Genomic DNA, 23,670 nt, shown 5'->3' on the forward strand with positions numbered 1-23,670 from the left:
GGTGGAGGGCATCGTCGACCACGTCGGGGGGGAAATTGCGGTCCTTGAAGAAGGAGGCCATCTGGGATGTGCGTTTTTGGAAGTGGTCCTCCTGGGAGCAGATGCGGCGGAGTCGAAGGAATTGGGAGAATGGGATGGCATTTTTGCAGGGGGCAGGATGGGAGGAGGTGTAGTCCAGGTAGCTGTGGGAGTCGGTTCAGCACCGCCTTCCTAACCTGCAATCTTCTTCCCGACCTCTCCGCCCCCACCCCAGTCTGACCTATCACCCTCACCTTGACCTCTTTCCACCTATCACATTTCCGACGCCCCTCCCCCAAGTCCCTCCTCCCTATCTTTTATCTTAGCCTGCTGGACCAACTTTCCTCATTCCTGAAGAAGGGCTAATGCCCGAAACGTCGATTCTCCTCTTCCCTAGATGCTGCCTGACCTGCTGCGCTTTTCCAGCAACACATTTCCATCTCTGATCTCCAGCATCTGCAGTCCTCACTTTCTCCTCATATTACATATGTACCAATGGAAATGTCTTCCCAACATCATCTCTATTCCGTGCGTTTCAATTAGATTCCCCCTCATCCTTCTAAATGCCATCAAGTATAAACCCAGAGTCCTCAAATATTGCTCATATGTGAAGCTTTTCATTTCTGGGGCGATTCTTGTGAACCTCCTCTGAATGCATTCCAGGGCCAGTACATCCTTCCTGAGGTATGGGGCCTAAAGCTGCACACAATACTCCAAATGTGGTCTGACAGGCTCAGAAGTACACCCCTGCTTTTATATTCGTCCCCTCACAGTGATGGCATTTATTTTATTTGCTTTCCAAACTACTCATTCAACCTAGAAGTTTATCTTGAGAGAATTCTGGACTAGAACTGTCAAGTCCCTATTTAGAAAGTCGTCCATGCCTCCATTCTTCCTAACAAGATGCATGACTTCTCACTTTGCCACATTGTACTCCATCTGCACTACTTTGTCCACTTTCCTAACCTGTCCCTCTAACTATCTTTGTATCATCTGCATCTTGGCCAGAAAGCCCTCATTTGCATCATCTAGATCGTTAGTGTTTAAAATAAAAAAGTTGTGGTCCTAACACTGAGCCCTGTGAAATACTTGTCACTGGCTGCCATCCTGAGAAGGACCTTCTTATCCTCGCTCTCTGCTTTCTGCCAGACAGCCAAGCTTCTATCCATACCTCGCCCGCAACAACATGGGCCCTTACCTTACTCAGCCTCCTGTGTGGCATCTTGTCAAAGGTATTTTTGAAGTCCAGATAGATAATATCCATTGGCTCCTCTTGGTCTAACCTGCCCATTACTTCCTCAAAGAATTCAAACAAATTTGTCAGGCATGACCTCCCCTTGATGAAACCATGTCAACTCTGCCCTATTATACCATACACTTCCAAGTATTCAGAAATCTCATCCTTCACAATGGATTCCAGGATCTTACCCACGACTGAGGTTAGGCTGATTGGTCTGTAATTTTACATCTTCTGCCTTACTCCCTTTTTAAATAGGGGTATCACGTTAGCAATTTTCCAGTCCACTGGGACACTCCCTGAATCTAGTGATTCCTGAAAGATTATCATTAGCGCCTCCAGTATCCCTTCAGCTATTTCTGGGATGTAGTCCATCTGGTCCAGATGATTTATCCACCTTCAGGCCATTCAGTTTTTCTTGCACCTTCTCCTCTGATGGCCACCATAGTCAGCTCTGCCCAACCCCCCCCCCCCCTTTGAATTTTTGGGAAATTACTCCTGCCCTCCACTGTGAAGACTGACATGAAGTAATTATTCCGTTCCTCAGCCATTTCTTTGTTTCCCAATGCTATCTCTCCAGAGTCATTTTCCAGTGACCCAGTGCTCACTTTTGCCTCTTCTTTTGCCCTTTATATATCTTAAGAAACACTTAGTCTTCCTTTATAACACTGGCTAGGTTACTCTCATATTTAACCTTCTCTTTTCTTATTTTTGTTGCTCTCTGTTGGTCTTTGTAAGTTTCCCAATCCTCTGGTTTCCCACTGCCCTTTGCCACATTATATGCTTTCCCTTTTGTTTTTATGCTATCCCTGCCTTCCCTGGTCAGCCAGGGTTGTCTCATCCTCTCTGTACCATGCTTCCTTTTCCTCGGGATAAATCTCTGCTGTGTCTCCTGAATTACTCCCAGAAACCCCTGCCATTGTTGTTCCACTGCCTTTCCTGCTGGGCTCCTCTCCCAGTCGATTCTACCCAGCTCCTCCCTTATGCCTCTGTCATTGCCTTTATTCAGCTATAATACCGTTACTTTTGATTCTGTCTTCTCCTTCTCAAATTGCAGAGTATGTTCAATCATATTATGATCACTGACTCTCTAAGGGCACCTTCACCTTACTCTCCCTTATCAAGTCTGCCTCATTGCACAACACTAAATCCAGTATTGCCTGTTCCCTAGTGGGCGCCACCACAAGTTGAAAAAAAGCCATCTCATAGACATTCCACAAATTCCTTTTTGTGCAATCCACTACCAAACTGATTTTCCCAGTCCATCTGCATATTGAAATCCCCATGATCATTGTAACATTGCCTTTCCTACACGTCTTTTCTACCTCCTGGTGTATCTTGTGCCCCAGCTCCTGACTACTGTTTGGGAGCCTGTTCATAACTTCAACGATGTTTGTTTTACCTTTGCAGTTCCTCAGTTCTACCAGCACAGATTCTACACCATCTAACTCTAACTCTGTTTTTTCCTATTGATTTAATTTCATTTCTCACTAATAAGGCAACCTTACCCCCTCTGCCCATCTACCAATCTTTTCGATAAGACCTATATCTTTGAATATTCAGCTCCCAATCCTGATCCCTGCAGCCATATCTCCATGATGCCCACCATGTCATACCTGCTCATTTCAATCTACACCACAAACTCCTTTGCTTTATTCCTTTTACTGTGTGCATTCAGATATAACACCTTGAGTCCTAGATTATCTGTCTCTCTTCTCATTGTCATTGGTTTGTCCAGTGTATTTGAAGTTTGATTGCTAACTCTTTTCAGATACTCTGTCCTATTTGTCTCTGTGATGGAAAGCTTACTAACCTGTCCTGAGTTCTGCACTCTTACCACCTCTTTTAACTCGGGTCTGCTAATGTCCCCTATAAATGACACACACACCCCCGCTGCCCCGCCCCATTTAGTCTAAAGCTCTGTCTACAACCCTAGTTATGTTATTCACTCAGACTCTGGTCCCAACACAGTTCAGATGAAGACCGTCCCCTCGGAACAGCTCCCTCCTAGTGCTACTACTAGTGCTAATGTCCCATGAATTCAAACCAATTTCTCCCACACCACTCTGTTTACCTGCTTCATCTTATGGACCCTGTGCCAGTTAGTTCATGGCTCAGGTAGTAATAGAGATTATTATATTTTTGGTTCTGCTTTTTAATTTAGCTCCTGGCTGCTCATACTTCCTTAGCAGAATCTCTGCCCTAGTTTTACCTATGTTGTTGGTACCTACGTGGATCATAATCACTGGGTCTTTACCCTCCCAGTCCAAGTTCCTCTGCAGACCAGGTGAAGTATCCTGAATCCAAGCACCTGGCAGGCAACACAACCTTTGGATCTCTCGATCCTGCTCACAGGTCAGTGTCTATGCCCTAACTATACTATCCCCAATTACAACAAAATTTTTCTTCTCTCCCTGAATGGCTCCCTACACCACGTTGCTATGGTCAGTCAGTTCATCCTCACTGCTGTCCCCAAAACTCTTGAACACGTTGGTCAAGGATAAGCACTGAGACTCCTGCAACTCTACCTCCTGGATCCCTCTACCTGCCTCACTCACAGCCACACCCTGCTGTTCCTGACCACTGGCTGAATTAGTATTAGTTAGTCTAATGGGTGTGACCACTTCCTGAAACACAACATCCAGGTAACTCTCTTCACCCTCCCTGATGTGTTGCAGCGCTTGAAGCTCAGACTCCAGCTCATCAACCTTGAGCCAGAGTTCTTCCAGCAATGAACATTTAACTGCAGATACGGTCACTGGGAATCGCAATGGGGTCCATCAACTCCCACATCATGCAGAAACAACACATCATCTGACCCTCCATCTTTATTTTATTTAGTTTTTGATTTGGTTTTTTAAGCATTTTTTACTGTTTTGTATCTCTATGTATGTTGTGACTAATACATTAACAAGATTCAGTTTAGCACCGTTTCAAATTTAGCAGACCCCCTTATTAGCCAATCAAATCGAAGCCCTCCTGTGACGTCCCCATTCAGTTTTCCCCTCAGATTCAGAATCCCTTACCTTCCCAAGTTGCTCTTCACTCTTCTGCCCTGAAAGATATGTCAACTTGTGTTTTTATTTTTCTCCCATTTGTGCTTTGAGTGGTAAATAAATATTGTGCACACTTGTATTTTTAGTTCAGTAACAAGAGTATGTGGAATTAAATTTATTGTGAAATATAGATTATTAGAGTTGCTTTCTGAATTGTTGGCCATTAAATGATTAAACATGTTTTTGTTAAATAGCTGTACTCCCTATATCTTGTAATCCTATCCCCCTTAGTGTTATAGGTATAATTTTTGTTGACTTAGCTCAGTGGTTGGACAGCTGATTTGCAATTCAGAATGATACCATCAACATGGATTCAATTCCTGGCTGAAATCACCATAGAGATCCTCCTTCTGAACATCGCCCTTGCCTGAAGCATGGTTCCCTTCAGATTAAACTCATTTCCAATCATCCCTCTCTCATGAGGGAGCAGTCCTCTGTGACTATGGCAACTTTACTTATTGGTTTCAAATGTCAGTGATGTTAAATTGTAATGATGTAGTTTGTTGTTATGGTGCAGAAAGAGGCCATTTGTCCCAGAGTCCATGCCAGTTCTCTGCAGAGCAATTCAGTGAGTTTCATTCCTCTGCATTTCCCTTTATCCCTGTAAGTTTATTTCCCTTAGATAATTTGCAATTTATCACAATAACTTGGTTGATAAATGTCAATATCGTGTTTAGCTGTGACAGGAAGTAACGATATTGATTTGCCCATATCAGTTTCTCCATTGCTGCTTTCTTTCTGCTGTTCAAACCTATTTCCCCTCTTCTATGCTGAAGAGTTATTGACGGACTGATAACAAAAGACAAATATAATGTATTGTTGAACCCATTGGATTATTTTATGATCTGTTCCAGGTTTGCAACATTGCTTTAATTTAGGTGTTCAATCTGATTCACTTTCTCTAATCACAGAGTCAGCTTGTGAACACTTTTTAACGTCATTTTCCGTGTATATTGTTTTCCTTCCTCTTCTATTCTCTGTGTTGAGGCCTGCTGAACAAGCTATATCACGACCATCCTTGCCTTCTCATCATGCCCTCTCCTTTACTCCTCTTTGCTAGTCTTGGCATTCAGCTTTGACTGGCTCCCACCCACTGCATAAACACGCGGTGCACTGCTTTCAACACAGGATTGCTGTGGCCTTCCTAAATTATTGCATTGAAACAAAAACTGTGACAAGAGAATCAAGTCAAACCACAGGTGGCGGTATTTTAATGTGCCAGCATGATACACTGCCCCTTCATTTTATAAAGGAAATTGCATCTAAAAAATCTTTATGGCCAGAATAAAATTAATTCTGTTCTCATTAGTCAGTGGCACTTGTGCTTTCAATATATTCCAGTTCTAAATGGTAACAATATTGCAAATATTCATCTTTTATTTTTAGCAAATAATTGAATTCCAGGTTTGTTTGTTCCTGTGTGTAGTGCAGATAAGTGTAACAGCAGGGACTGTTTACTATTTATTAAATCTGTGTTATTGTGGCACTATGCTTCAACCCAAAGGTGTAACATAGTTGGTGCTGACTGAGGTCATTATGGCTTGATGGCTGATGTTCAAAATGCACAGTAAGTTTGATGGGTTAAGTGACATTTGTCAATTCTGAAGGTAGCCATAAGAATGTCTTTTCAAAATTACTGGTGGCTGCTGTTGATTCATTAGTTAGTCTTCACTTTAGAGTAAACTCCATAGATACCATTTGTTACTCAGGCTTCTTGTCATCCTTTTGTTTTCCCTTTAGAGTGGGGAAGCACGAAGACTGGTGAACAGGACAACCTCATCAGCACAACCATGAACTGTGTACTTCAGGTGCCACAATATATACCTCAGGAACAGAGATTTGATATTCGTGTATTGGTAAGAAATATGTAATAACTATAAGAAATGGCAGTCCAGCTTTTTAGCTTCCCTTCTGAAAGACCTTTCGTACAAAGCCAGGAATTTTATTTAACAGGTTACGGTTCATTATTCAGGTTGCTTCTTTATTTGTTATTAAAATGAACTTAACCAACATAATAGATTTTCAAACTTTTTGCCTTCCCACCACTGTTAATCAACTTAGAAATATTGCAGATCAGATTGCTGTGTTTTTTATCTTGGTCAGTGGTTCAGTCTGTTGTTGATTTGCTAGATGCTGTGTAGATACAATCCAGTAAATGTGATTTGTTTACATGCAATTATGTTTTTATTGTTTAAAATTATCTTTTACCTTAGAAATGTGTTTTATTATGATCCAAGACAGTACTTAGCTTAGTTTGAGGGCAGAGGAGATGCCTAGCTGGAGTCCAAGGATTGGGGATCACCAAAGAAAATTGAATTCTAAGGTAGTTTTATCCTTTAGTCATGTGGCCAGAAAAAAATTTAAAATTATTGCTAGGGCTCCTATTTTCTCCTTCCTTGTTCCCCTCAACAGTCTTGGAATGCATCTCATTTAGGACTGCAGATTTCTCTCCTTTATTTAAGTTGCTAAACCCCGCTACTTCCTGACTCTAAATTTCCTCAAATATTTCACAGTCCTTCGTCCTGATGTCTATTATGAAAACCGACACAGCGTCTTCATTGAATGCTGTGCCCATGACTTCTGGGTCCTCATATGCACCTTCTGTGGTCCAGCTCATTTCCTTTTTTTTCTTTGCTCTTGATATAGATCTAGAAATCCCCTTTTAAGTTTTGCTATATTCTACCAATGAATGCTTCCTTATACATTCTCTCAGGTTTCCTAATTTTCTCTTTAAGTTCCCCTCTGCACTGTTTATGCTCTTGTCGGGACTCTGCTTTATTCAGCTTTTGGTATCTACCATAAGTTTCACTTTTTCTTAATTCTAACTTCATGTCCCTTGACATCCAAGGTTCTCCCAGTTTTGATCCCACACTTTGGTTTTTATGAAAACATGTTTGCTCTATACCCTTATTATTATTTGAACGCCTCCCAAAGGTCAGACAGTTTTATCTGCAAATAGTTGCTCCCAATCACTTGGGCCAAATGAAATCTACTCAGTAAAGCACGTCTTTCCCCAGTTTAAACTTCTATTCCAGACCCATCTTATGTGTTTCCATAACTATCCTAAATTTGAGTTTTGGTCACTTCTTCAAAATATCCCCCTATTAATATGGGCTCATCTCCAAATATTAGGTCCTGAACCTCTCTTCTCTTCCCCCCCAGCCCTTGCATTTTCTACGTACTGGCTAGGAAAACTATCTTCTGGGTGCAATTTAAGAATTTTGGTCCCTTCCTAGTTCGTGCACTGAAATCATCCCAGCATGGAGGAGGCTGTAACAGAGTAGTAATGTCTTTGGACTAGTACTCCGGAAGTCTAGGTCAGTATTGCAGGGATGGGCAGATGGTGAAAGTTGATGACCCAGCCACAGTCAGGGTGGTGATAGACTTGGAGAGGAATTTCAAGATATGGTCTTTCCATGTATCTGCTGTCCTTGATGTACTGGTGATCGTGGGTTAAGAAGATACTGCTGAAACAAATTTGGCCAATTTCTGCAGTGCTTCTGTAAATGGTACACATTTGCTCCTGAGCATTGGTGGTGAAGGGAGTGAATGCTTGACAGTGTGGTGCTAATCAAGTGGTCTGCCTTGTCCTGGAAGTTGTCAAACTTCTTGAGTGCTTTTGGAGCGACACACATCCAGTCAAGTGGGGAGTATTCCATCATACTCCTGACTTGTGCATTGTTGATAGTAAACAGGCTTTACAGAGTTATGAGGGTGAGCTTTGTAGCCCTTGGCCTGCTCTGATAGCCATAAAACTTTCATGGCTCGCCTAGCTCCGTTTCTGGTCAATGGTAGTTCCCATGATGTTAGCAATAATGAGCCGTGCTATTGAATGACAAAGGCTAATGGCCAGGTTCTCTCTTGTTGGAGATGGTCATTGCCTGGCGTTTGTGTGGTGTGAATATTACATGCCATTTGTCACCCCAGGCCTGGACACTACATTTTTAGATACATCTGGTGCTGCTCATGGCATGCCATCTTGCATTTTTCTTTGAACCAGGGTTTCTCCTCAGCCTGGTAAAAAGTGAGGATATGCCCGACCATGAGGTTGCAAATTTGTGTTTAGTTCTGCTGCTGCTAATGGTCCACAGCACCTCGGGAATGCCCAGTCTTGAGTGGACTGATCTGTTCAAACTCTATCTCATTTAGCACAGTGGTAGTGCCACACAGAAAGATTAGATTAGATTAGATTAGATTAGATTAGATTACTTACAGTGTGGAAACAGGCCCTTCGGCCCAACAAGTCCACACCGCCCCGCCGAAGCGCAACCCACCCATACCCCTACATTTATTCCTTACCTAACACTACGGGCAATTTAGCATGGCCAATTCACCTGACCTGCACATCTTTTGGACTGTGGGAGGAAACCGGAGCACCCGGAGGAAACCCACGCAGACACGGGGAGAATGTGCAAACTCCACACAGTCAGTCGCCTGAGTCGGGAATTGAACCCGGATCTCTGGCGCTGTGAGGCAGCAGTGCTAACCACTGTGCCACCGTGCCGCCCAAGATAAACTGTATCCTTAATGTTCTAACTGGACTGTATGGTGGTCATGGAGAGATGCACCTGAAGTCGATAGATTGTGGATGTTTTTCCCAATTAGTGGTGCTACTCAGCCACTTTTGGTGATAGACATTGAAGTCTCCCACCCAGGGAACGTTTGACATCCTTGACACCTTCCATGCAGCCTCCAAGTAGTCTCAACATTGTGCAACACTGATACACCAGCTGAGGGGTACAGTGGGGGTTGTGCAGTTCTTGATAAACAAGAGGTTTCCTTGCCCTTCTTTGATTTGCTGTCATGAGACTTTATGGTGTTGAATGCTCCCAGGGCATCCTTCCTGATTCTGTCATTGCTACAACTTCTGCTAGGTGTGTCCCACTGGTCGGACACGGCATACCCAGGGGTAGTCATGCTTGATGTATCATTTGGTATGACTCTGCTTGACTAGTCTGAGAGAGCTCTTCCAAATTTGGCACTCGCCCCTAAATGTTAGTGCGAATAACTTTAGTGTGGTTGACAGGGTTGATTTGTCTGTTGTTACTGGTGCCCTGATCAATGCTGTGTTTCCATCTGGTTTCATTCACTTCAGACATTGGTCTTTATATAGATCTAAAAATCAATGTGTGCAATGTTCTCAGCAAGGTTGACAAATAGAAGGCACAAATTTAAAAAAAGGACATGATTTAACTCTTATTGCAGAGATATGACTGTAGAGTAAGCACAGCTGGAACTGATTATTCAAGTACATTCAACATTCCAGCAGGGGAGACCAAAAGGGTGGGATAATGTTGGTAATGAGGAATGGGATCAGTGAGACGGGATCTTGGATTGAATGAACAATAAAAATTATCTCTCTAGATGGAGCTAATAATTAGCAGGCGTTAGTTGGAGTTATTTTTAGTTCTGTAAACAGTAGCAGTAACGGAGGGCAGAACATAAGTCAGGAAATCGGAGATGCATGTAACAGAGGTATTGCATATTGATGGGTGGCTTCAATCAATGTATACACTGAGTAAATCTAATGTTGTGCGATATTTTTCTATAATAAAAAGCCGAAAGAACTGCTGACACTATAAATCAGAAACAAAAACATGTGTTGCTCGAAAAGCTCAGTAGATCTGGTAGCATCTGAAGAGAGATCAGGTTTAATGTTCCAGGTCTGAGTCCTGAGGAAATATTACCAGACCAGAAACATCAACTCTGATTTCTCTTCACAGCTGTTGTCAGACATGAGTTTTTCCAGCAAATTCTATTTTTATATTTCTGGCATATGAGTTTTCCAGAGCAGTCTGTTGAAGAATCAACTGGAGGACAGGTTATTTTAGATCTGTTGTTGCGTGATGTGAAGGAACAAGTTAATGATCTTGCAAAATTAACCTTTCAAGAAGAATAACTAAAATATGATAGAATTTTTCATTAAGTTTGAAAACTGCCTATTTCTAGCCAAAACTTAATGACTTAAATCTCAACAAAAGTGTAACTATGCAGGTATGAAGAACAAGTTGGTTGAGTAGACTGGGGAAATGTTAAAATGTATGGCAGATAGACAATGGCTAGTATTGACAGACATTCATAATTGTTACGACCGTCATGAAAGACATTAGCCCATTGTGTCTGCATTGGCTCTTCAACCAGCATTATCGCTTGGCGCCATTTACCTACCTTTTCCCCATATCCTTGCATGTTGTTTCTATTCAAATAAACATCTACTGTCCTCATAAATGACTCAATCGGCTGCCTCTGCCAAACTTCCAGGCAGTGAAATTCCAGATCCTAACTACTACTGCATGAAAAATGTTTATTTCTGATTGCACTGGCTTTGTTTGTAAATACTTTAACTCTCTGCCCCCTTGTCTTAATTCTTTTATGTATAGAAACAGTTTCTCTTGATCTAGTTTATCCATAACACTCATGATTTTGAAAGCTTCTATCGTATCTCCTCTTAATCACCTTCACGCCAAGAGGAACAATCCCAGCCTGCTCAATTTATCCTCATAATTAAAGTTTCCCATGTCTGGAACCATTCTAATAAGTCTCTTCTGCACACTCTCCAATGTATTCACGTCCTTCCTATTGTGTGGCATCCAGAGCTGTGCACAATGCTGTAACTAAGTCAAAGTTAAAAATCACACAACACCAGGTTATAGTCCAACAGGTTTAATTGGAATTAAACCTGTTGGACTATAACCTGGTGTTGTGCGATTTTTAACTTTGTACACCCCAGTCCAACACCGGCATCTCCAAATCATGGTAACTAAGTCAACACTTAAAAACTTTGAAGTCTTGCAAAAGGTCAGCATAACCTCCTACTCCTGTCCATTCCACCTCTATTAATAAACTCCAGGATACTGTTTGCTTTATTAATTGTTGTCTTCACCATTCCTATCACTTAAGTGAGCTTTGCACACACAGACCCATGTCCCTCTTCTCCTGTATTCCCTTATGTATTGCATACCTATTTGTTGTCTGTCCATGTTCTTCCTACCAAAATGCATCACTTTGCATTTGACTGCTTTGAACTTCATCTGTCATCCGTTTGTCCATTGCGTCAATTTGTCTGTTTTGTTTTGAAGTTCTGTCCTCTTCACTGTTTGCAATGCTTTCGAGTTGTTTTATCATCTGAAAACTTTGAAATTGTCACCTGCGTATCATCATTTATATCGGAAAAGCCAGGGCACCAATACTGATCTCGAGGAAACTCCACTTTAAACTTTCCTGCAGATCAAAAAGTATCCATTGACCATTACACTGTTTTCTATTGCTCAGCCAATTTTGTATCTCCATTGCTACTGTGTCTCAGATCTATTGTGGGACACTGCATAAAATGGCTTGTGGAAGTCCATTCCTTTGTCCCCAGTGCAATAACAGCATCACTCACACATTACCTCTTCAAAAAAAATTACAAATTAGTCAAACATGGTTTCTCTTTTAAAAATCCAAATTATCTTCCAAAACAACCCACCAATTTTCTATATGGCTAATTACACTATTCTCAATAATTGTTTCTAGAATCCTTACCACCACTGAGGTTAAACCGATTGCTCTATTATTACTGAACTTGTCATCATTTTTGAGCAAGTGTGTATTGTTGCAATTCTTCAGGCCTTTGGCACCTACTCTTAGTCTAATAAAAACTAAATGATTATGACTCATGTGCCTGAAATTTCCACACTCGTTTCCTTAAATATTCTCAGATGCATCTCATTCCAGTACCTCATCAACTTTAAGTATCAATAGCCAATCCAGCACTTGCTCCTTATCATTTTTAAACCTTTATTGTAACAGAACAACCTCTGGCCTGAGTAGCATTTATCCCTTTGGTAAAGGCAGAGGAATGTATTTAACACCTCAGGCATATCTCTTGCCTTCATACGTAAATTGCCTTTCTTGATCTCTTATTGGCCCTATTCCTTTGTTTAATGTTCTTTTACAATTGATGTGCCTTTAGAAGACTTTAGGGACTGCCCTTATGGCATCAGTCTTTTCTCATATTCTCTCTTTGCTCCTTCTTGATAAAGGAATGCTTTATCAATTCCTCTCTGAACCTCCAGTATTCCTCCTGGTTCCCAGTTGTATTTTCTACCTGACATCTGTCATAGCTTTTTCTTTTTCGTTCATTTTTATTTCCAGCTCCTTTTTCATTCAAGGAGCTCTGGATTTGTTTGCCCTCCCTTTGCCTTCCACCATCTCCTCATTGGAGAAAGTGAGGTCTGCAGATGCTGGAGATCAAAGTTGAAACTTTATTGCTGGAACAGCACAGCAGGTCAGGCAGCATCCAGGGAACAGGAGATTCGACGTTTCGGGCACAGGCCCTTAATGGTGATCTGTTGTCAGCTACAGTTTTTCCCATCATCCTTTTGCTCCAGTCTGGCCAGACTGGTTCTATTCTTGCCCCCATTGAACTCTGCTCTGCTGCAGTTACAAAAGCATACATTCCTCAAGTTTTGTGTTTTAAAAGAATGAGTGTCCAATGTGGATATCAAAGAGAGTTAATGATTTTACTTAGATTAGAGCAGGAGACTTAGGCTTACTACTTTTTGTTGGCTAATTGGGAGTATTCTAGAATTCAGCAAATGGGACTTTAAAAAACTCATGAGTAATGTAGAGTAGAATCTTAATTAGAAGCAATTCAAAAAAAGCCCTTAAAAGCTTCCACAGGTCTTATTTCATTATGCATATGCTCCCATAAAGCCATTCTGGAGGGAATTTTGGGATTTTTGACCCGGGGACGCTGAAAGGGTGGTTGATATCTTTCCAAGTCAGAACGATGAGTGGCTTGGAGGGAATCTTCAGGTGGTTGTGTTCCCATGAATCTGCTGTTCATGCCCTCCTTGATGATAGAACTGACTGTGTCATTTATCTCCTGCAGGGACTTGGCTTGCTAATTAATCTTGTGGAGCATAGTGCTCGCAATAGGCATTGTCTTGTCGACATGGAAACACCTTGCTCCTTTGACTCTTTCTGTGCTGTGGATGGAAATGATAGCTTAAGGATGGACGGACAAGTGGGAGCTATTGAGGCCTTGGTGCAGGTGGGTACAATAAGGGATCTATTTCATTAAATCTGAGGGACTTGCTGTACACTGTGTTTATAAGAATTAAACGTAATGAAGTGGACCTTAGTTGAGGGTATCTTCGAGGTAGAGCTTTATCTCTGATACATTGCCTTGCTATCAAGAGAAACTCCAATTGCTATCAAGTGAGGCTAAGATCACCTTCTCCTTATTTGCAGGTTAATTAGCTATCGTTAAACTATTCCGGAAGACAATTTTACTTAATGTTAAGGAGGTGCTGATTCATTCAGTAGTTGACTGCCTGAACTAATCAAAGTGCATCACAGTTTCTCAGGCTGAATGAACAAGTTATTTTTTATCTCAATGATTCGAAGAAATAAGTGTGCATTTTGAAAAGTGCAGGCAGCTGACTGGGCTGAGGAATTGCTCCTAAAACTGGTGAATGTGCTGTCCAATGCTGCTTTCCCAGGCTTTAGTCATCCACCGCAACTGGGTGAGATGAAGAGGATTGAAATGATACTCTTGTGGATGACAGACACTGGTGCCTGAGACAAGTGGCCTATTTCTTTCCTATACTGATCTCAGATCTTTCGGATCGATTCCATGCCATTTTGATTGAATGTGCCTAACCTTTGAAAAATACAGAATCCTCCAAAAGTTTTAAATGTGGAGGCAATAGTGAGTTACCCTTCGAAGGAGAGAATCAAAAAATGGTTCATGCCGAGCCAAGGATCCATTCTCCAGACAGAAAGTACATGTGTGCAAGAGATTATCAAATCTGAGCGTTTAAACTCATCCAGTAGTGAATTGGTCAATTCTTGCACCACCAGTTACTTGTCTGAGTACTTTGAAACTCAGTTAATTTCCTGGCAAAGCTTTAGGGCACTTTACTTTGCAAATGCATTTCTGTCAATGTTCAATACAGACGATGATGTTGGATGCTCTGTTCCTTGTTCCCAGGAGAATCTCTGCAATAGAGATGGAAATAACGGGGAAAATGTTTTTGTTTTTGTTTTTACTGTTTCACTACTTTGATTTCAAATTTTATAAATGAGAAAAATGTTAGGCACATGTTTGCAGAAACTCAATATGCTGCTCTGAGAACACCAAATTTCTCCCAATCTGTATCTCTGCATGTTTCTTTGCTGCTTTAATGTTATGCTGTGGCATGTCTGCTCTTGGTTTTTGTATGCGTGCTCTTCGTTTTACAGGGATATGTTTGTTTTCTTCTGTCAGCTCTTTCTGCAGCGAGAGCGAGCAGCCCGTCTTGCAGAGACAGAGACCGATGATTTCATTAAAGACACACCAGTGCCACCTCAGGACCAGAGTGGCCAATGGCAGGAAACTGCTGGGTCTCTGGAATGGATACAGTCAGAAAACTCTACCAAGAACGAGAATGAAAAGAAGGAGGAGGAAGATGAAGAAATTGACCTGAATAAAGGTATAAAAAACACTTGAATGATGAGAGATTCATAACACAAACCTTGTAATAAAGTTCCTGAAGTTTCTGTCTTGCTGCTTTAAAAGTACTTGTTTGTTATTGCTCATTCTTTTGGATTAAAGTCTAGTGCTCACTCTTTTTGTATTCTTCTCATCCACACTTTCTAAGGCTGGTAATAAATAGAACTAGAACAACACAGCGCAGAACAGGCCCTTCGGCCCTCTATGTTGCGCCGACCTGTGAACTGTTCTCAGCTCGTACCCCTACCCTATCCCAAAATCATCCATGTGCTTATCTAGGGATTGTTTAAATCTCCTTAATGTGGCTGAGTTGACTGCATTAGCAGGTAGGGCATTCCATGCCCTAGAACCTGCCTCTGGCATCTGTCTTAAATCTATCACCCCTCAATTTGTAGTTGTGCCCTCTCATACAAGCTGACGTCATCATCCTAGGAAAAAGTCTTTCAATGTCTACCCTATCTAATCCTCTGATCATCTTGTATGTCTCTAGCAAATCCCCTCTTAGCCGCCGCCTTTCCAATGAGAACAGACCCAAGTGTCTCAGCCTTTCTTCAGATGACATTCCCTCCAGACCAGGCAACATCCTGGTAAATCTCCTCTGCACCTTTTCCAATGCTTCCACATCCTTCCTGAAATATGGCGACCAGAACTGTGCACAATATTCCAAGTATGGCCGCACCAGCGTTGTGTATAGTTGTAACATGATATTGCGGTTCCAGAACTCAATCCCTCACCGAATGAAATGTAACACACCATTTGCTGCCTTAACAGCACTATCAACCTGTGTGGCAACTTTCAGGGATCTATGTACATGGACACCAAGATCCCTCTGCACATCCACACTGCCAAGAATCTTTACATTGACCCAGTACTCTGCCTTCCTGTTATTCTTCCCAAAGTGCATCACCTCACATTTAGCTGCATTGAACTCCATTTGCCACCTCTCAGCCCAATTCTGCAGTTTATCCAAATCCCCTGCAACCTGTAACATTCTTCCAAACTGTCCATTACTCCACCGACTTTAGTGTCATCTGCAAATTTACCAATCCATCCACCTATGCCTGCGTTTAAGTAATTTATGAAAATGACAAATAGCAGTGGTCCCAAAACAGATCCTTGTGGCACACCACTAGTAATTGGACTCCAGGCTGAATATTTTCCATCAACCACCACTCGCTGCCTTCTTTCAGAAAGCCAGCTTCTAATCTAAACTACTAAATCACCCTCAATTCCATGTCTCTGCATTTTCTCCATCAGCCTACGATGTGGTACCTTATCATAGGCTTTACTGAAGTCCATGTATACCACTGCCCTACCCTCATCTACATGCTTGGTCACCTTCTCAAAAAACTGAGGTTTGTGAGACATGACCTGCCCTTGACGAAACCATGTTGACTATCTGAAATCAAATTGCTGCTTGCTAGATGATTATAAATCTCATCTCTTATAATCCTTTCCAAAACCTTTCCTACAAGAGAAGTAAGGCTCACTGGTCTCTAATTACCTGGGCCATCTATGCTGCCCTTCTTGAACAAGGGCACAACATTTGCAATCCTCCAGTCCTCAGGTACTAAACCTGTAGACAATGACGACTCCAGTATCAAAGCCAAAGGCTCTGCTGTCTCCTCTCTTGCTTCCCAGAGAGTCCTCGGATAAATCCCATCCGGCCCAGTGGAGTTGTCTACTTTCACTCCTAGAATGGAAAACACCTGTGTGTAACTAACCTCTATCCTTTCTCGTCTAATATCTCGTACCTCATTCTTGTCCTCTACAATATTCTCTTCTTCCTGAGTGAACACCGATGAGAAATGTTCATTTAGCACCTCTCCAATCTCTACAGGGTCCACACTCAACTTCCCACTTCTGTCTTTGACTGGCCCTATTCCTACCCTAGTCATTCTTTTATTCCTCACATACCTATAGAAAGCTTTAGGGTTCTCCTTTATTCTATTTGCTAAAGACTGCTCGTGTCCTCTTTGCTCTTCTTAACTCTCTCTTTAAATCCTTTCTAGCTAGCCTGTAACTCTCCATCGCCTCATCTAAACCATCTTGCCTCATTAACACATAAGCCTCCTCCTTCTGCTTAACGAGAGATGCAATTTCTGTAATAAACCACGGTTCCCTTACCTTATCACTTCCTCCCTGCCTGACGGGGACATATCTATCAAGGACACGCAATATCTGTTCCTTAAACTAGCTCCATGTTTCCATTGTCTGTATCCCCTGCATTTTGCTACCCATTCTATGCATCCTAATTCTTGCCTATTCGCATTGTAATTGCCCTTGCCCCATCAATAACTCTTGACCTGTGGCATCCCTTTCCATCGCTAAACTAAACGTAACTGAATTATGGTCACTGTCTCCAAAGTACTCACCTGCAACTAAATCAAACACCTGGCCTGGTTCATTAGCAAGCACCAGGTCCATGTGGCCTCCCCTCTTGTCGGCCCTTCGACATACTGTCAGGAAACCCTCCTGTAGAGATTGGACAAAAACTGATCCATCCGATGTACTAGAGCTATTAAATTTCCAGTCAACGTTGGGGAAGTTAAAGTCCCCCATAATAACCACCCTGTTCCTTTCACTCCTACTCAGAATAATTTTGCTAATCCTCTCTTCCACCTCCCTGGAACTCTGCAGAGTCCTATAAAAAAAACTCCAAGCAGTGTGACCTCTTCTCTCCTGTTTCTAACCTCAGCCCACACTACCTCAGGAGATGAGTCCTCATCAAAAATTCTCTCAGCCACCGTTATACTATCTTTGACTAACAAGGCCACGCCTCCACAAATGATGTCGGAAGAAATGGGAAGTTTTCAATGGCAAAGGAGCTAAGTTTGTTAAATGAATGTTGACATTGCCTTCTGGCTCTTTGCTTCAAGATAGATGGCAATATTGTCCCATGTGCATTCCATCTGTAGTAATTGTGCCTTTGGTCTCAAGCAATCTGTTTTGAGAAGGGGAAACCATTGCTACTCTGTGCTGTGAAATGCACTGGGGACAAAGGAATGAAGTGGAAATGTGATTTCTCCAGCTGTTAATCAGTGGAATTTCTGAAATCGTCAAAGTTCTTTCTCATTTCTCCAGACTCCATATTTGGTATTACCGTCGTGATACTGCGTGATCATTCTGTACTGTGCTGTATTAAGGCAATGAAAATAGATCCATATTGATTCCACTTAAAAAATATTTATCACCTTGTTGCCCAAACTCAGTAAGTACTGCTTTTTCAGATTATATTTAGTTTGTTTTGTGTTCTCTGGCCATGATTTGATAACAAGCTGGTCAAAGAACATGAAGGACAACATGGCTGAAACAGACTGTAACTCCCACTACAAATGGAAGAATTAAGCAGATTCCTTTTTCAGAAGGAAATGCATCTGGAAATACTGAGCAAACAGGAAAAAACTTATTTTTCAGATGCAGTTAGCACAGATACAGTCCATTTTCTGCTAAGAAGTCTCTTATGATCTAATGATCCCAGCTAATGGTATTAGAGTCATAGAGATGTACAGCATGGAAACAGACCCTTCGGTCCGACCAGATGTCCCACCTGCCAGCACCCGGCCCATATCCCTCTAAACCCTTCCTATTCATATATCCATCCAAATGCCTTTTAAATGTTGCAATTGTACTAGCCCCCACCACTCCCTCTGGCAGCTCATTCCATGCACGGACCACCCTCTGCGTGAAAAAGTTGCCCCTTAGGTCTCTTTTATATCTTTCTACTCTCACCCTAAACTATGCCCTCTAGTTGTGGACTCCCCAACCCCTTGGAAAAGACTTTGTCTATTTACCCTATCCATAATTTTGTAGACCTCTGTAAGGTCACCCCTCAGCCTCCAACGCTCCAGGGAAAACAGCCTCAGCCTGTTCAGTTCTCCCTATAGCTCAAATCCGCCAACACTGGCAACATCCTTGTAAATATTTTCTGAATCCTTTCAAGTTTCACAACATCTTTTCGATAGGAAGGAGACCAGAATTGCACGCAATATTCCAACAATGGCCTAACCAATGTCCTGTACAGCCGCAGCATGACCTCCCAACTCCTGTACACGGGACTCTGATCAATAAAGGAAAGCATACCATCTGATCCTAGAATGAACCATGACTCGATGGATCATCTGTTGTGTGTATGGTGCTGGAAAAGCACAGCATGTCAGGCAGCATCGAAAGAGCAGGAGAAATTGACGTTTTGGGCATAAGCCCTTCATCAGGACTCCTGATCAAGGGCTTAGGCCTGAAATGTAGATTTCTCCTGCTCCTCTGATACTGCATGACCTGTTGTGCTTTACCAGCACTACACTCTCGACTCTGATCTCCAGCATCTGCAGTCCTCACTTTCTCCTCCTTGACAGATCATTTTATAACAAATCATTAATAAGGTGGTTAGTTACTGACACATTTTCACACAAGGCTGCCAATTGTCTTTAATAATGGAAGTTTGAGGCAAAAGAAGAAATACAATTTATTTAAATGTAGAAGATGGCTATATTGATCTTTAAAAATAGCAAAACAAAGTTTTAACCTGTTTCCTGACACTAGCTATTAGAGGCTCGAGTCCAGAGAAACTAAAAATCCTATTTCAATTCTTAAGTTTCTGCCTCGCTAACTTGCTACAATTTCTTTCTCATTGACTGTGGACACAATTTGATGAATCCTTTCCAAATGTACCAACATGAACTTTTCATATATCTGAGAGCCTAAACTTTCTCAGTTCTAATAAAGGCCATGAAAATGGATCCACATTGATTGTTACCTTATTGCCCAAACTCAGGACTTTGAGCTGTGTCCTTCGTTAGGCACTACTTTTTCAGATTATAGTTTATTTTGTGTTCTCTGGCCATGATTTGAGGGTGACCTTTATAAACCTTAGAGAGCTTTCCATAATTATGATGGTCATGGATAGAGTAAATAGCCATGGTCTTTTCCCTGGGTTGGGGGAGTCCGGAACTAGAGTGCATAGCTTTAAGGTGAGAGGGGAAAGATTTAAAAGAGACATAAGGAGCAATTTTTCCACGCAAAAAGTGCTATGTGAATGGAATGAGCTTCCAGAGGAAGTGGTGGAGGCTGGTACAGTTACAACATTTAAAAGGCATCTGGATGGGTATATGAATAGGAAGGGTTTAGAGGGATATGGGCCAAGTGCATATGGCAAATGGGACTGGATGAAGTCAGAGTATCTGGTCAGCATGGACAAGTTGGACAGAAGGGTCTGTTTCTGTGCTGTACGTCTCTATGACTAACCAAATTTCGAACCAAATTATTCTGGTTGGACGTTTTACCAACTAAAACTGTTTTGACGTGACTTGTTTAATGTACTGCCCTGAATTCCATCTAGGAGACAAATTAAATTTCCTTCAGATCTCAACACTGGTGTCTCCTGCATTAAAAATGTACTCAACCCTAGATTCTTGTGAACTTTTTTTTTGCCTGCCTATGATAGAGTCATGCAACATGGAAACAGACCCTCTGGTCAGCTCATCTGCGCTGACTCGATATCCCAATCTAACCTAACATCTTTCCAGTAACACGAAGGATCCACTGTTGTCTGCTTTAAGACCATATGCTAGATTTAGGCAATATTTCAAAGAGACTCTGACTTTTTTTTTAAGAAAACCTTTCAGAGAATTAACCAACACTTTTTCCACCTCTAAGATAAATTAATCTATATTGCACATAAATTTTACACCTTCTTATCACTGGAAATTCTCTCCACATCTACAGGATTAGTCTGATCAGCTTTATCTACTTTGCTTGCAGTTGTTTACTTTAATGTTTTGGCACCTTTATTTGAAATCTAAAGATCTTTACTTCTTTACCCTTGCCCCTCAACATTCTCACTTGTGCTTCCCCCAGATCCAGCAGCACAAGTGCACATTGGTGAAAAGTATCCATGTAAATTGTATTTTCTTTTGCAGCCTTGCAGCATGCTGGCAAGCACATGGAGGACTGCATCGTGGCCTCTTACACAGCACTGCTTCTCGGCTGCCTCTGTCAAGAAAGTCCAGTGAGTAACAGCATCACCCTCCAGAGATAGTTTTGAGCTTTGTAATTTTTTTAAAAACTTAAATGGGCTATTCTGCCATGATGTGTGGAGTGTGCAACAAACTTGTGCCTTTATTTGGGGGCAGTAGTCAGTAATTACATTTGCCATCTTGTTTGTACAGATTTTGGGTCCAGTTCTGTCGTGTTGCCTGGACAGCGTTGACAGGCTGTTCATTAGTATCTTGGCCCCCTCTGACATCCGATGCCCACAGTCAGTCAGACCTGGTGCAATTCACAGTAGTCATGTTCTGAATTGATTCACTGAAACATTTATAAGATGTGATAATTCTCATTACACTTTCCTGACTTTTTCTTTCGATTCCTTTGCTATTAGAAGTTGAATATTCTGAATGACCCAGTGTCGACAGGCCTTTGTGATAAAGAACTTCACACATTCACTTCCCCAAAAGAAATTTGTCCTCCTCTCTATCCTAACTGGACACCCCATATTCTGAGATTATGCTTCTACTCCTAGACCTTCCCAAACAGAAAAGACTGTCAAGTCCCCTAAGAATGACCAAGAAGTTTACCAATTATAGAAGTGCAATCTGCCTAGCCTCTCTATACCTAACACTGCCCTGAATCTTATTGGAGTCTTTGTTCTTATAGGTGAATGTCACAACTGTGAGGGAGCTTTTACCTGAAGGAGATTTCTCAATTATGACTGAGATGTTGCATAAATTTTTGAATTTCATGAATCTTACGGTAAGTCACAGTTGTTCAAGTGATAGTGGCAGATTTTCATTTTGGTGTTGTTGGAAATTGGTGCCCTTTCGTGTGAAGCTCAAAAGTGTTTGAATCTGGAATATATCCAGAGATGTGAAATGCTACCCTTGTTTTCTGTGCCTCTTATCACTATCACAGCTGTATAGCAGACATTGTTAACTAAACCTTGGTAGACCATAATGGTATGTGAATTAGAAGCAGAGGAGGCCATTTAGCCCCTCGAGTCTACAGTGTCGTTCAATAAGGTCATGTCTGATATGATTGCAGACCTAATTCAGGAGAATGATGGCCAAAATTCCCATTAAGCAGCAGTTATTTTTGTATCTTCTGAGTTTTTTGTCTTTATTACATTAGCAGGAAAATCTCCTTGCCAAACAAGTGGCACTTTTTGCCAGGACTCTAATGTCAAATGTTTTGGTAATGTGGTCAGTTACCCAGTGAAGGGGGACGAGTGGTCGGTTAGTGAGCTGGAAGTGAAGGTTGATATTTCACTTCATTAGTACTCTCCCTCTCATCCTTAATCATTTCGGTTGGGTTTCAAAAGATTAAGCAGCAAGATCTTCTGATAGCCATAACTTTGTACTGGAGTTAGTATCAATTGCCCCAAAAATCAAATATAATTCATAAGCTGGGATTTTCAACTTATTATTTAAAGGTTGAAAGATTTCAGAAATACTAATGCCTATTAACAGAGGCTAGATATTGATTAGAATAAATGCATCTGTTCGAGCAGCCAGTTCTAGAGATTGTGATTAAGATGCTGCATTCAAACAATTATTAAAGAGTGTTTTCGCCTCCTGTTCAACTCCAGGTGATATTCTGGCATGATGGGTCATACAGCTTCCTTCATTGTCTTCACCTTAAGAATCAAATCTGTATCCCAGTGAAGCTGCATTTAGACAGTGCAGCAAGAGAAGCTCCATAATGACTGGGAGACAATGTGTGTCAAGGTTTCTAGGTGACTCTGATCAACAAGAGTAAATCTATTTACTACTGTGTACCGATACATCACAAATCAGTTTATGGAACATGAGAAATAGGAGCAAGATTGGTGATGTAGTGGTCAGTGAAGAAGGTTATCTCAGATTACAAAAAGATCGTAATCGATTGAGTCAGTGGGCTGAAGTAGTGGGCGGCACGGTGGCACAGTGGTTAGCACTGCTGCCTCACAGCGCCAGAGACCCGGGTTCAATTCCCGACTCAGGCGACTGACTGTGTGGAGTTTGCACATTCTCCCCGTGTCTGCGTGGGTTTCCTCCGGGTGCTCCGGTTTCCTCCCACAGTCACAAAGATGTGCGGGTTAGGTGAATTGCCATGCTAAATTGCCCGTAGTGTTAGGTTAAAAGGGGTAAATGTAGGGGTATGGGTGGGTTGCGCTTCGGCGGGTCGGTGTGGACTTGTTGAGCCGAAGGGCCTGTTTCCACACTAAGTAATCTAATCTAATCTAATCTAATCTAAAAAAGAATGGCAGATGGAGTTCAATTTGGATAAATGTGTGATATTGCATTTTGGTAGAACAAGCAAAGCTAAAAAGCCTATACAATGAAAAATAGGGCTTTGGGTGGTGTTGTCGAACAGAAAGACCTAGGATTAGGTACATAATTCTTTGAAGTTTGCATTGCATAAGATAGGGTGGTTAAGAAGGTGGTTAACATGCTTGCCTTCATTGCTCAGGCCTTTTGAGTATAGGAGATGGAGCATTGTGTTGCGGTTGTGCAGCATGTTTGTGAGGCTTTGTCTGGAGTTCTGTGTCCAGTTCTGGTCTCCTTGTTACAAGAAGGATGTTATTAAGCTGGAAAGGATTTAGAAGAGGTTTACTAGGATGTTGCCAGGAACGGAGGGTTTGAGTTATAAGGAAAGGCGGGATAGGCTGTGACTTTCTTTCACTGGAGCGTAGGAGGTTGAGAGGTGTAGATAAGGTGAATGACAGGTGTCTTTTTCCAGAGGATGGGGGAATGCAAGACCATGGGGGATAATTTTAAGGTGGGAGGAGAAAGATTTAGAAAAGACATGGTGGAAATTGTTTATACAGTATGGTTTGTGTGTGGAATGAATTTCCAGAGGAAGTGGTACATGTGGGTACAGTTACAACATTTAAAAGACATTTA

General features: G+C 41.7%; 1 protein-coding gene across 2 annotated transcripts in view; it reads left to right on the forward strand.

The window, feature by feature from the left end:
- Positions 1 to 23,670, forward strand: part of LOC122541951 (wings apart-like protein homolog) — a 209,272-nt gene that overhangs the window by 175,905 nt on the left and 9,697 nt on the right. For both annotated transcript variants that reach the window (XM_043679247.2, XM_087982429.1), the window contains exons 14-18: positions 6,052 to 6,167; positions 13,187 to 13,348; positions 14,567 to 14,771; positions 20,710 to 20,798; positions 21,446 to 21,541. In XM_043679247.2, coding sequence (XP_043535182.1) covers positions 6,052 to 6,167; positions 13,187 to 13,348; positions 14,567 to 14,771; positions 20,710 to 20,798; positions 21,446 to 21,541 — 668 coding nt within the window. The remainder of the gene's footprint in view (positions 1 to 6,051; positions 6,168 to 13,186; positions 13,349 to 14,566; positions 14,772 to 20,709; positions 20,799 to 21,445; positions 21,542 to 23,670) is intronic.

This window comes from Chiloscyllium plagiosum, unplaced genomic scaffold (assembly GCF_037043375.1).
Source record: "Chiloscyllium plagiosum isolate Xiang-an unplaced genomic scaffold, Cpla_swu_hap1 HiC_scaffold_43, whole genome shotgun sequence".
NCBI classification, from domain to species: Eukaryota; Metazoa; Chordata; class Chondrichthyes; order Orectolobiformes; family Hemiscylliidae; genus Chiloscyllium; species Chiloscyllium plagiosum.